Here is a 14,344-nt window from a genome sequence, read left to right on the forward strand (position 1 = left end):
TGTGACCCTATTAGGAATAGTGTATGTGCCTGACAGTTTTTTTTTTTTTTTTAATTTTTTTATGAGGGAGAGAGAAAGTGAGAGAGAGAGAGAGCACAAGTAGAGGAGCTGTGGGCAGAGGGAGAAGCAGACTTCCCTTGAGCATGGACCCTGATGAGGGGGCTGGATTCCAGGACCCTGGATCATGACCTAAGGCAGACACTTAACTGACTGAGCCACCCAGGAATCCTGTTTGTTTGTTTGTTTGTTTGTTTTTTAATAATTTAAAGTTCTAACATTAAGCTTTGATGGCTGGAGCATCCATTTCAAAGACCTCTCATCTGCAATGAACACAATGCCAGGGACATAATTAGGTGAGGAGTCAGGCTGCCCTACCAGTGAAGTCCCCGAAGTCCCTCTTTTGGAAAGCCCTGGGTGACCTCTAACTGATCATTTGTGTGACCCTGTGTTTTTCTTCCTGGACTTTATATTTTAAATTCACCAGTAGTTAACCCACAAATACTGGGTACCCTGCTCTTTTTCCCTGTAAAGACAGAATATCCGATAGGCAAGCTTTTTCTTTCTCTCCCTGTCTCTGTGTACCTGTGATCAAACTGTGCGGCCCTAGGCCTGTAATGTACCCTCTGTGACTTGGGAGTAATAAACCTTGTTTTTGTTTGTTTGTTTGTTTGTTTGTTTTTTCAGTGCCCCCTCATAGATTCAAGTGAGAAAAGGAGGAGAAACTGAAAAAGACCACAGATCACTATTTGGGGTCTCAGAATTGCAATTTGGGGAGCATGGATTTGGTGTAGCAGGAAAAGTGTCCTGCTTATGTGGGGAAAGCAAAGGGTTTTTTTAAGAGAGAGGAGAAAGGAGTTATCAGATGATTTAGACAAAGAAGAGGAAAGAGAAAAATAAATCAAAAAACAAACTTCACTTGGTACTGATAGATGAAACTGCTTTCAATTACTAACTATTAACTCCTTCATTGTTTTCCTTTTTTTTTTTGTTTTAATTACTTAATTAATTAATTAATTTTATTTTTTAAAAGAGAGAGTGCAGGGAGGTGGGGATGGTCAGAGAAAGAGGGAGGGAGAACATCCCATGTGGGCTCCACACTCAACACAGGCTGGATCTCACAACCCTGAGATCATGACCTGAGGTGAATCAAGAGTCTGAGGTCTTACCCACTGAGCTACCCAGGCACCCTGTTTTGTTTTGTTTTGTTTGTTTTGTTTTGTTTTGTTTTTTAATTAATTTCTTTTCAATGTAAAAGAATTCATTGTTTATGCAGCACACCCAGTGGCCTATTCAATATATGCCCTCTGCAATACCCACCACCTGGGTCCCCCAACCTCCCACCCCCTGCACCTTCAACACCCTCATATTGTTTTTCAGAGTCCATTGTCTCTCATGGTTCACCTCCCCTTCCAATTTCCCTCAACTCCCTTCTCCTCTTCATCTCTCTATGTTCTCTATATTATTTGTTATGTTCTACAGATAAGTGAAACCATATGATATTTGACTCTCTCTGCTTGACTTATTTCATTAAGCATAATCTCTTCCAGTCCCGTCCATGTTGCTACAAAAGTTGGGTATTCATCCTTTCTGATGGAGGCATAATACTCCATAGGGTATATGGATCACATCTTCCTTATCCATTTGTCCATTGAAGGGCATCTTGGTTCTTTCCACAGTTTGGCTACCATGGCCATTGCTGCACCCTGTTTTTTTGTTTTTTTTTTTTTATAATTTTTTTATTTTTTATAAACATATATTTTTATCCCCAGGGGTACAGGTCTGTGAATCACCAGGTTTACACACTTCACAGCACTCACCAAATCACATGCCCTCCCCAATGTCCATAATCCCAACCCCTTCTCCCAAACCCCCTCCCCCCGGCAACCCTCAGTTTGTTTTAATTACCATCTAATTAATTATTCTATTGATGCTGTCACACAAATGTATTCCTGGTATGGACTAGTTAACTTTTATATCTTCATAAAGTTTAAAAGTTTTATGGTCCTTATGATAGTTGTTCTTTTGGATTTTTTGAGGAATTGCTTATAGAAAAAATTAGCATTCTGGCCCAGTTCAAGAGTTTATCCTTTAGAAAGGAAAATGAAGCTTCAAGATGGGGTCTCCTGTCTTTAGAAACTTCCTAGCTGACAATTAGGGGGAAGGGGGGGAATGTCGGCTCTCAGCTCCCAGAGGGCTTTGGATGTGGTCTTTCATCTTCGAAGCCAGGAGTGGTGCATTTTAGTCTAACTGTACTTTGAATCTATCCTACTTACTTTTCTGTTGCTGGTCAGGAAAAATTCTCTACTTTTTTTTTTTTTTTAATTTTATATTTTTTATAAACATCTATTTTTATCCCCAGGGGTACAGGTCTGTGAATCACCAGGTTTAAACACTTCACAGCACTCACCAAAGCTCATACCCTCCCCAATGTCCATAATCCCACCCCCTTCTCCCAAACCCCCTCCCCACAGCAACCCTCAGTTTGTTTTGTGAGATTAAGAGTCACTTATGGTTTGTTTCCCTCCCAATCCCATCTTGTTTCATTTATTCAAAAAGTAGAGAATTTTTATTTTTAGGAGAAGAATAAAAATTCTCTACTTTTAAAGAGCTTGTGGGATTAGATAGGATTGAAACATATAACTCAAAGTCAACATGCCAGTAACTTTAATCACATTGTTGAAATCTCTTAGACAAGTAATTCTACATTAATATGTGCTAATTTATCATATTTCTAGTCCCTGGGGCTAGGGCAGGAAATCCTGAGAGATATTTTGGAATTATTTCCACCACAGTGTAAAAGGAGTTTTAAAAATCATAGCTTTAACCCAAGGACTGAAGAATGAATAAGTCAATATTTATAAAATGAGGATTGTTCTATCCCTATGAAATTTGCCACTTTTGCATCCTCTTCCAAATGTTATCTATGTGGAAAATATGATAATCCCTTAGGTCGGAATCAGTCTTGGAGGAAATATAAGTAACATTATATATTAACTTAATCCTTGAATCCAACTAAATGTATGATCTTCATCAAGTAGCTTACACAATCACTTCAGCTATCACAAGTTGTCTGCATGCAAGAACATGTCAGTGTCATGGATGAGGCCTTGGAGTGTGGAATTTATATTTCAGTATCACAGAATTACGTGCAGTGAGCTGTTGTCTTATTTTATCCTTGCGTATCAGTGACTTCAGTCTAAAAGTTGTGACTGGAATGCTTTGTCCTGGAAATATTTCCAAGTTTCTTTATAAATTGTGTCAAAAAATTTCTAATAATAATAGTTAAATCATAGCAATACTACTACTACTAATAATAATAATACTGAATATGTATTACTGAAGTATAATAAAATAATTATAGTTATTATAAATCTAAATTCCAGTGAGATAAGTGCCTTACCTGAAGCCACATTGCCTGTGAAAGGTATACATGGGATTTAAACTCAGACTCTCTGTCTTTAGCATCTGAGGTGATAACATGAATCATCCTGGACATCTGGTAAATGCATCTCACATAAAACTGCCTCTTCTACCAAATGCTTAAGCTGCATATCTAATTAGATTTTGACACTGTTACTCTGGTGTATCCTTCAGCCATCTTCCTGTGTCCATTCACATGCATGTATGCATTGTACACACAAAAAAATAATCAGTCCTGGGGCACCTGGGTGGTTCAGTGGGTTAAAGCCTTTGCCTTTGGCTGGGGTCATGATTCATGATCTCAGGGTCCTGGGATCAAGCCCAGCACCAGCTCTCTGCTCAGCAGGGATCCTGCTTCCTCCTCTCTCTCTACCTGCCTCTCTGCCTACTTGTGATCTCTGTCTGTCAAATAAATAAATAAAATATTTTTTAAAAAAATCAGTCCTCCTTTATTTTGATGGTTGCATAGTATTCCATTGTGTATATATACCACCTCTTCTTTATCCATTCATCTGTTGATGGACATCTAGGTTCTTTCCATAGTTTGGCTATTGTGGACATTGCTGCAATAAACATGTGGGTACACATGATCCAAAGGGGCACGTGCCCCTTTGGATCACTATGTTTGTATCTTTAGGGTAAATACCCAGTAGTGCAATTTCTGGGTCATAGGGTAGTTCTATTTTCAACATTTTGAGGAACATCCTTGCTGTTTTCCAGAGTGGTTGCACAAGCTTGCATTCCCACCAACAGTGTAGGAGGGTTCCCCTTTCTCCACATCCTCACCAGCATCTGTCATTTCCTGACTTGTTAATTTTAGCCATTCTGACTGGTGTGAGGTGATATCTCATTGTGGTTTTAATTTGTATTTCCCTAATGCCAAGACAAACCATAAGTGACTCTTAATCTCACAAAACAAACTGAGGGTTGCTGGGGGGAGGGGGGTTGGGAGAAGGGGGGTGGGGTTATGGACATTGGGGAGGGTATGTGCTTTGGTGAGTGCTGTAAAGTGTGTAAACCTGGCGATTCACAGACCTGTACCCCTGGGGATAAAAATATATGATTATAAAAAATAAAAAAAAATTTAAAAAACAGTAAAACAGGAAAAAAAATGAAAAAAAAATCCTTTAAATTTTATGTTACTTTGCTATCCTAAAATCATCAATACTATAGAAATTAGAAATTTATTTTGTTGGTGCAATTGAGGTTCTACTATGAGTGCACTGTATAAGTTGGAAAATAAAAGTACATATCCTAAGTACTGCAATTCAAAATTTAGTTGTGATTTTGAACTATTCAGTACATTATTTTATTATTTTAATAAAAAATCATATACTTATTAAGACTACTCTGTATAAAGTATAGAAGTACTGGTCACAGTAGGGTCAGTAAAGCATCTTAGCAAGGTCAAATTCTACTATACTAGTTACTAGCTGCCTAGTCTTATCAATTATCTCTTTGTGTCTCTGGGAAATATTAAAAATATCACCTCATTGGATTATTACATGCATTACATTTTAAAAATCGCTTTAACATCCTTAGCACAATTACTAGTGCATTGTAATGACTTTTCAATACTGCTATTGCTCTTGCCATGATCTAAATTTAAATTATTAAATACAGTCTGAGAACCAATAGAGCCTATTTCATTGAGTTAATATTTTATTGAGAAAGTGAGAGAACACCAATATTTAAAGAAGACACACAAAACCCCCCAAAACAAAACAAACAAAAAAACCTTCAGACTATCTATGAAAGGAGACTCAAATGATCTGGTAAAATTAGGTATTGTGAGTATAATGGGATAACTTGGGGCATGGGATTAGTTTTCAGAAAGGGGTATAATGTGACTAAGTTTTGTGGGAATGGGGACACTTAAGTTTGACCTTAATTATTTTAAGAAAAAGCTGAACACCTTTAATATTAAAAGATAACTAGTCTGGGGGCGCCTGGGTGGCTCAGTGGGTTAAGCCACTGACTTCGTCTCAGGTCATGATCTCGGTCCTGGGATCGAGCCCCACATCGGGCTGACTGTTCAGCGGGGAGCCGGCTTCCTCCTCTCTCTCTGCCTGCCTCTCTGCCTGTTTGTGATCTCTTTCTGTCAAATAAATAAATAAAATCTTAAAAAAAAAAAAAAAACAGTGGAAGACCTATAATAAATATAATGGATGCATAAGGGTTTATTCCTTGTGTAGAAAAGAATGAGGTCACTTTAAAATTTTTATCACTGGGGCACCTGGTTGGCTCAGTGGGGTAAGCCTCTGCCTTTGGCTCAGGTCATGATCCCAGGGTCTTGAGATCAAGCCCCATATCTGGCTCTCTGCTCAGCAGGGAGCTTGCTTCCTCCTCTCTCTCTCTGTCTGCCTCTCTGCCTACTTGTGATCTCTGTCTGTCAAATAAATAAACAACAACAACAAAAAAAAATCTTAAAAAAAATAAAAATTTTACCACTGACCATGGAAACTGTATTCAATGTTTAACATCATATATTTGATATTTGAAACAGTCTTTAAAAAAATATTCAAATCACATTGGAAAAGCAAAAGCAAATTAAAATCACGAGAGTTTATTTTTACCAGACTTGTCCAAGAATTCCATTCCCATAGGCATTGCCATTGACAGGTCCAGTTCTCACAAGCATCCAGTGCCTTTAAATATTCTTACTGACTATTACCCTGCATCTTCTCCAAGAGTCCTCAACCCTGTACATTTAGGGAAGTAGACCTTGAAGCTCATTATTGCATCAAAGGGGAAAAATAGGCATGGCAGAAAGGGCCAGATACAGTTGAGATTTTCCTTCCAGTTTTATGATATACTTCTCATTCTTAGATGAGTATTCATAGTTAATATTTAAAACATATTTATTTTCTTTTTTTTTACTTTTTGTAGTTTCAAGTTTTTATTTATATTCTAGCTACTTCACATATAGTGTAATATTAATTTCAGGAGTAGAATTCAGTGATTCATTACATTTTAAATATAATTTGAAAACTATCTACAAAGTATTAGACTTCATTACTTTTTTTGTTGTATTGTTCTAAGAGATCAATTTATCTTTTGATTTTGGAGATTTTTTGTTGTTGTTGTTGTCGTCATGAGTTCAAGACAAGGATATCCCTTTCACTATTAATTGAAATTGGCTGATCTTAGAAATGTGAGTTATTTTTTTTTTTCCTTTTCCATCTTCTGTTTATTCTTACCTTTTATATTTTTGAATACCTGGGCCTAAGTCATCTCTTTGAGCAATTACAGAATCATCCATCCTTTTTCACTTGTTTTCTAAGGTAATTGTTTGCTTGTTTTGCATGAATAATATTCTAGAAATATATCTTCTTGGTAATGGCTTCTTTTATAAATTTTAGGCTTGTAATTCATGTAACAATTTGACATTTTAATAGTTTACAAAAAATCTTTAAAAGGTCTGTTGTAATAAAAAAAATGGAAAAATGAGAATGCTATTTTGAAATCCTGGTTTCAAATATGGGCCTCTTTAACTGCCACATCAGGGAGCTAGGAGAAATTGTGGAACGTTGTGTACTCTTCTTTGGACAGAAAAGCAATGAAAAAAAATAATAAAAGTCTGGAAAAAATAATATAAGAAGAACATAAAGAGAATAATATAAACAATAAAATAAAAATAATAAAGAGTAGGAAGATGATGGAAAAGTGAATTGATAATTTTGATAAATTGGTAAATAGGTCAGAAAATAACTTGATTAAAAAATTCAGTTCTTTGCAGGTGGAAGGATCCATGAAAACTACAATCCCTTACTTTATTTGTTTTTCTTTTTAAAAAAAATTTGTTTATTTGACAGATCACAGGTAGGCAGAAAGGCAGGTGAGGGGATGGGGAAGCAAGCTCCATGCTGAGCAGAGAGCCTGATGCAGGGCTTGATCCCAGGACCCTGGAATCATTACCTGAGACAAAGGCAGAGGCTTTAACCCACTGAGCCACCCAGGTCCCCAATTCCTTATTTTCTTAAGAGGAAATAGATACCAAGCAGATATGCAGAACTTCTTCCTAAATCCCATAATCAGGGACTGGCAGATCAGGACAAGAACCTCCATTTATTTCCTCACTGAGCCACAGGTATGTAATATTGAGCAAGAATTCCTGATATTTGAATGAATAGGGATTATATGGAAGAACATTTCAGGGACCACAGGTAGAGAGTTCAAATTATATAATTGATGACTATTTTTCTAACAAAGATAGATCTGATATATATATTAAAAATGTTTAAAAACCTGCAGAAAATGAGAAAATGAACTAAGTAAAATAGAGGGATAAAATATTTTCTTGAAGTGTTGGTTTCATTCATTCTAAATAAGAAAGAAATAATCTTTCGTAGGGTGTTGAAGGTCTTCATGAGTAAATTTTTACTTTGATTTCAGTTCTTTGATCTATGAAATGGGTAATCCTGTGTCCTATCACAAGTCTTGGTCATTGGTTTGGGATTTTCAGTAGTGGTTACTTGTCAAAATACTTGTATAACTTCTATAGAAATCTATGTTCAGTGGCATGTCAAACTATTGAAGAAAATGTGTTCCCAGAGCTCCCTTTGTCCTATGAGCTGTGAAGCACTTATAGAATATTAGGCATTTTTAAATTAATAAGAGTTCATAGTTATTCTTATGATGCACATATCTGTAGCTCACTGTTTTATATGAATATTTTAATTTGATCCCCCACAAGATTCCTATGTGATAAGTACTATTATCATTGTTTTACAGATGAATAAAACAAGACTCAGAAGGTTTATAACTTGCCTAAGATTATTCAGGTTTAGTGGATCATATATTGGAATGCATTCAGCCAAATTCAAGCACTCTCTCCCACCATGATAACCTGTCTCTTGCAAATACGTTGAAATTTGACTTTAGGAATTGAAGATGAGCTAGTCAGTGTTGTGTCCTAAGAAATATCTTCTATGAGACTAAGGACACCAACATGATCCTGAAAATCAGGGGTTATTTGTTTTCCTCCCTTTTAATGCCTTTTTGGAAGTTGTGGTGAGGGAGAGTGAAAACCAGTGTCCTGCTCCTTTGAAAATGCTGCCTGGTGTAGATTTCCTTAATGAACCTGTTGCAGCAGAGAGGAAGATTGCAGGTAAGCAAAAGTTTGCAAATGGCAGCATTTCTACTCATTCCATACATACCGGAGGTTGTTAACCTTTTGCATAACATATCCTGGTATTCAGCAATCTGTGTTGCAGTTTTGTTGTTTCCTTCTGTTAAAACAAAAATAAGGGCTAGAGTTGGTTCAGCAAAATAAGGAACCATGAAACGAGCAAATTATGAACTTGAGTCCTAAGTAATAACAGCTATAGATTTTACAAATCACCTTGAAATTTCTTTAAATTCTATCAGGATTATAAAAGTGTAGTTAGGGGTCCCTGGGTGGCTCAATGGGTTAAGCCTCTGCCTTCTACTCCTGTCATGATCCTGGGGTCCTGGGATCAATCCCTGCATCTGGCTCTCTGCTCCGTGGGGAGCCTGCTTCCTCCTGTCTCTCTGCCTGCCTCTCTGCCTCGTTGTGATCTCTGTCTGTCAAATAAATAAATAAAATCTTTTAAAAATAAAAAAAAATTATAGCTAGTGCTGAAATAAAGACCAAATCCAGACAGGTTTAAAAGATATATATATATATATGTGTGTGTGTGTGTGTGTTTCCTTACATCAAATATGTCCTTGTGAAGGTGTGTGGGAGTTAGGTTTATGTACCTGTATAGTTATAGTTACATTTTTATGACAATTGATGACATATGATGCTTGAGCAAGAGCATCTATGTCTAAACTTGCTAAAGTCATTGAAGAAACAATATAGAGATTTAAAAAAGTTCTTTAAGATTACTGTCTTCCAATAAAGGTTCTCTTTTTATTGTGCTTCCTTTTATTTGTTTCATGTGTTGTGTTCCTCTTAAAATGTACTATAAAATGATGTTTTAAAATTAACTTTAATTACAAAATAATGAAATATAATCCCTTTAACAAAGAGATTAAAACATTGAATAACCCAAAAATCTACTTTGGCTATCACCTCCTCTATATCTGAGAAGTAAATCTTTTCTTCCACACGTTTTTCTATTAATTTATAAAAATAGAGGTTCTCATAGAAACTATGTGATATTCTGTGGCTGTGATATATTTTTTTAATGTGCACGTTATCATACTGTGATTATTTTTTTGTATTTTATTATATTTTCCACACTGAAGTTTGTCTTAGTGTTTTCTATCATGGTAAATGTTTCATAAGCCTCAAACATTAAATTTGTCTAGTTTTCAGTAAAGAGAACATACCATCCCTTATTTCCATTCTATGCTCAGGTTTTAGATCAACTTCTCTTTTCCAAATTTGAAAGAGTCTGTGAAGAATATCTTTTTGTATGCTTTCTGGGGTAGTTTTGCTGTGTCGCTCATGAAAATTTTAAGGGAGTACCTTTTTAAATTTATTTTTATTTTTTGTTTATTTTTTGTTTATTTATATATTTGAGAGAGAGAGGGTGAGCAAGTGAGAGAGAGCGAGCAGAAGCCAGGGAGAGAGGCAGAGGGAGAAACAGACTGCCCACTTAGCAGGGAGCTAGACGTGGGCTCAATCCCAGGACCCGGGGATCATGACCTGATCTGAAGGCAGACACTTAACTGATTGAGACACCCAGGTTCCCAATGGACAGCCTTTTATATTTTATTTTTATGAAGTTGCTGAGTGGGACTATACTATCTCATTCTTGTGAATCTGCATTTCAATGATTATAATGAGGTTGAATAGTTTTATATATGCTTTTGGACAGTTCTGATTTCTTTTGTGTGTATTGCCTTGTCAAATACTTGGTCTTTTTAGACAATTGAGCTATCTGTCTTCCATGATTGATTTTAAAAGATTTATAAATATTGACTCTCATTTGCCACTTTTAAAAATGTTTGTTGTATATGAAGTTGTGTCATATAGAAGGTTTAAAAAGAGATTTTAGATATTTTTTGAATTTCCCTTTTCTGTTTGTTTTGAAAATATTCTTACATAAAATGGACATTGGGGAGGGTATGTGATTTGGTGAGTGCTGTGAAGTGTGTAAACCTGGTGATTCACAGACCTGGGGATAAAAATATATGTATATAAAAAATATATGTTTATAAAAAATAAAAAATTAAAAAAAAAAAATAGAAACCTATTATAATTATTTCTCAGATCTTTTTATACTTTTGTTCCATACATTTGTATCTTTCACCCATCTGGATTATAATGTTTTGTGCCTTGTGAGGTATATTATATTCAGATAGAGATTCAAATTCTTAACATCACCTACTAAAATTCACATCAATTTGAATTATGTAGAGTTCATCTCAATATAAAATTTTCAACTTAAATATGAAATAAATTCCCATATATATGTGTTAATTATTGACTATATTTCAACCCAGCAATGTCTTTACATACAACTTTGTTTCTGATATTTATTTATTTTTAGAGAGAGAGAGAAGAGCAAGAGCAAGAGGGGTAAAGGGAGAGGGAGAGAGAATGTCAGACTCTTTGAATGTGAAGCCAAAGACAGGGCTTGATCTCAGCACCCTGAGAGCATGACATGAGCCATAATCAAGAGTTGGACACTCAACTTACTGAGCCACCCAAGCACCCCTACATACAATGTTTTAATTGCCATAGCTTGATAATGTACTTCAAATCTGGAAGGTATATCTATTTTCTTTGTTTTTCCTTTGAAAACATTAGCTTAACTACTCTGTGTTTTAATTCTTTCTGAATTTTGGAATCAGCTTTTCATGAAAAAGTTTGTCAGCATTTTTATTTTAATTATGCATGTACTGAGTAATTTGGGAAGAATTGACATCTTTCTTATAGTGACCTTTCCTAACTATAAACATGGTATAATCTTTTAACTTCTTGTAATCTTTTTGTATATTTTAGTACAATTCTGTATTCAATGAGGGAATTCTATTTTTAAGGATAGAATAGATAACTCACAGATAAAATGATCTTGAACTGTTTACTTAAAAAAAAAATCACACCATAACCCAGAATTATTATGGCTGGTTTTGCTTATGTGACAATGATATTTTCAGAGATTTTTGTGAGAAATTAGGCTATAGTTTGTTAATCTGTGGTTCATGGATGGAATTCAACCCAAAATGTCCACAAACTCCCTAAGACCCTATTAAAAATCTGTTTGTATGCCAAATGTGCATTTTTCTAAAATAATCTCATATTATAAAATAATATAAAATATATATATATAAATATATATATATATAAAATATATAATATCTCATATTATAAAATAATCTCACATTATAAAATCAAAAGTAAAAAGCATTGTTCGGTTGCTGTTAGATCCTTTCAGAACAGGCTGGCACATTTTATCAGTGTGCAGTATTATCAGTATTAGAGTTAATGTTTCGACCTCTTGGGCACTGAGTTTAACAGTTTATTATTATTATTTTTTACGATTTTATTTGTTTCTTTGACAGACAGAGATCACAAATAGGCAGAGAGGCAGGCAGAGAGAGCAGAAAACAGGCTCCCCACTGAGGAGAGAGCCCGATGCAGGGCTAGATCCCAGAACACTGGGATCATGACCTGAGCCTAGGGCAGAGGCTTTAACCTACTGAGCCACTCAGGTGCCCCCTGATTTTAACGGTTTTGTGATACTTTTTTTTTTTTTCCGCCAAAATGAAGTAAGAGCTATAGTTTAATACTTTGCACCAAAGCAGTATATACTTTTTAGTTAAAATATTTCAGGATTGGGAACCATGTGCCTATAGTGAGCCTGTTAAGGTAAGAAAGTGGCTCAATTCAAAGAAATACAAGGTGGTAAAACAGATCTAGTGAAAAAGAATCTTTGGAGGCAATTTGCCCCTCCAAGCGTGCTGTCCTACTGGGAAGTTCCAGAAAGTGGGGCATGAAAGGATGAAAACTCCTGCTTTAGGCTGGAAAGTGAGCAGAGAAATGAGGTCAATTATAGGAAACCACAAATATGGTAGAACCCTGTACAGTACAGCAATCCTTTTCCCCAAAGATCTGATCATCGCCCAATGTTCATGAAAAGGTGGTAAAAGCACTTTCTGAAATTGGCAGGTGGAGTCTCACATTTAAAGCTAGTAACTCAGGACACCAGGGTGGCTCAGTTGGTTAAGCAGCTGCCTCTGGCTCAGGGCATGATTCCAGGGTCCTGGTATGGAGCCCTACATTGGGCTCCCTGCTCAGTGGCTAGCCTGCTTCTCCCTCTCCTACTCCCTCTGCTTGTGCTCTGTCAAATAAAAATAAAATCTTTAAAAAAAATTATGAGCTCACTGATGTCTAAAGATGTTACTGAACTTCCAGGACTCAGCACAAATTTAGTCACTGGGGAACAACTAAGAATGATAAGATTGCGCTTGAAGAACAAAAAACCTCAATGTTGATTTGAACCAGAGATTCAAAAATCACTCTTAAGATATATCACTGCAATTGCACCTCAAGATTGACGTAAGAAAAAGCCCCAACATTTCATCTTCTAAATTATTCATCTTCTTGTACATAGTGATATTTTTAGTTTATGTGTACTCTAACAAACTATATACATAGAGAGTATACATTGTATGTACTTTGCACACTGCTTTTTGTACCCTTAGCACTCACTATGGTGTTTGTATAATAATAAATTATCAATATATATTTGTTGGATATATGAATGACTTTTAAAATAAATCAATAGTTTTAGAAGTTGACTGTGTTCAGTACATTAACTTTCTCTTCTACATGATCAAACCCACAGAAGCAATGGGACATGAAAACATCACAGAATTTATCCTCTTGGGACTTTTTAGTGACGAGGATGCAAAGGTCACCTGCTTTGTGGTGTTCTCACTTTGCTACATTGTGATTCTGTCAGGAAACCTGTTCATTCTTCTCACCATCAGAGGCAGCCGCCTTCGTGAACAGCCCATGTACTTTTTCCTGAGCTACCTGTCATTCATGGACGTCTGCTTCACTTCCACAGTGGCTCCCAGACTGATCACAGACCTATTGGCTGAGCAGAACACCATCTCCTACGACAGCTGCCTGGCCCAGATGTTTTATGCCCACTTCTTTGGTGCCACTGAGATGTTCATCTTGGTGGCCATGGCCTATGACCGTTATGCAGCCATCTGCAGACCCCTTCACTACATGGTCATCATGAACAGACAAGTATGCTATGTCCTTTTGATGGCCTCGATTCTTGGGGCATTTCTCCATTCAATCCTACAGGTATTGATTATTATTGAACTTCCCTTCTGTGGCCCCAATGAGATAGATCACTATTTATGTGATATTTTCCCTTTGCTGAAGCTGGCTTGCACGGACACTAGTCTGTTGGTTCTTGTGGTCATTACCACCACAGGAATGATATCCGTTGTGACCTTTGTTGCCTTGGTAATTTCTTACATCATCATCCTGTCCACCCTGAGGACACGCTCATCCCAGAGCTGCCGCAAAGCTCTGTCCACCTGCAGCTCACACATCACTGTTGTGTTCTTGTTCTTCCTGCCCCTCATCTTCACGTATGTCCCCACAGCTGATTCTGTCAGTAACGACAAAGTTTTTGCCCTATTTTACACCATGTTTGCTCCCATGTTCAATCCTTTCATCTACACGCTGAGAAACACAGACATGAAGAATGCCATGAGGAAAATGTGGTGCCGAGACACACGGTTTGAAGGGAAATGAAGTCTCTGGAGTTCAAACCCTTGGCTGCATCTCATTCTAGCCACAGGATCCTAATGTTAGCAAATGCAGCAAGTAGAGAGGTGGTTTGCTGTCATCAAACATTGTAAAATGTGAAGGGAAAAGGCCCCTCAACTACCTCTTCCTGTTTCTTTAGTTTTCTGACCTGGTATAAGGGGAACAAATCCCACGAGCTCCAGGTCCCTTCCCGCTTTGATATTGTGGAAC

General features: G+C 36.5%; 1 protein-coding gene across 1 annotated transcript; it reads left to right on the forward strand.

Annotated features, from left to right (window-relative positions):
* Window positions 1-13,192: 13,192 nt before the first annotated feature.
* On the forward strand, window positions 13,193-14,119 carry LOC131822560 (olfactory receptor 4P4-like). Its single transcript, XM_059158850.1, has one exon. It carries the CDS (start codon window positions 13,193-13,195, stop codon window positions 14,117-14,119), a length of 927 nt encoding a protein of 308 aa, XP_059014833.1.
* The last annotated feature ends 225 nt before the right edge of the window (window positions 14,120-14,344 follow it).

The sequence above is a fragment of the Mustela lutreola genome, chromosome 1, assembly GCF_030435805.1.
Source record: "Mustela lutreola isolate mMusLut2 chromosome 1, mMusLut2.pri, whole genome shotgun sequence".
Classification (NCBI taxonomy): Eukaryota; Metazoa; Chordata; class Mammalia; order Carnivora; family Mustelidae; genus Mustela; species Mustela lutreola.

What these genes read in the sequence shown, in the direction of transcription:
- LOC131822560 (XM_059158850.1), top strand. Translation starts at nt 13,193, where the DNA reads ATGGGACATGAAAACATCACAGAATTTATCCTCTTGGGACTTTTTAGT.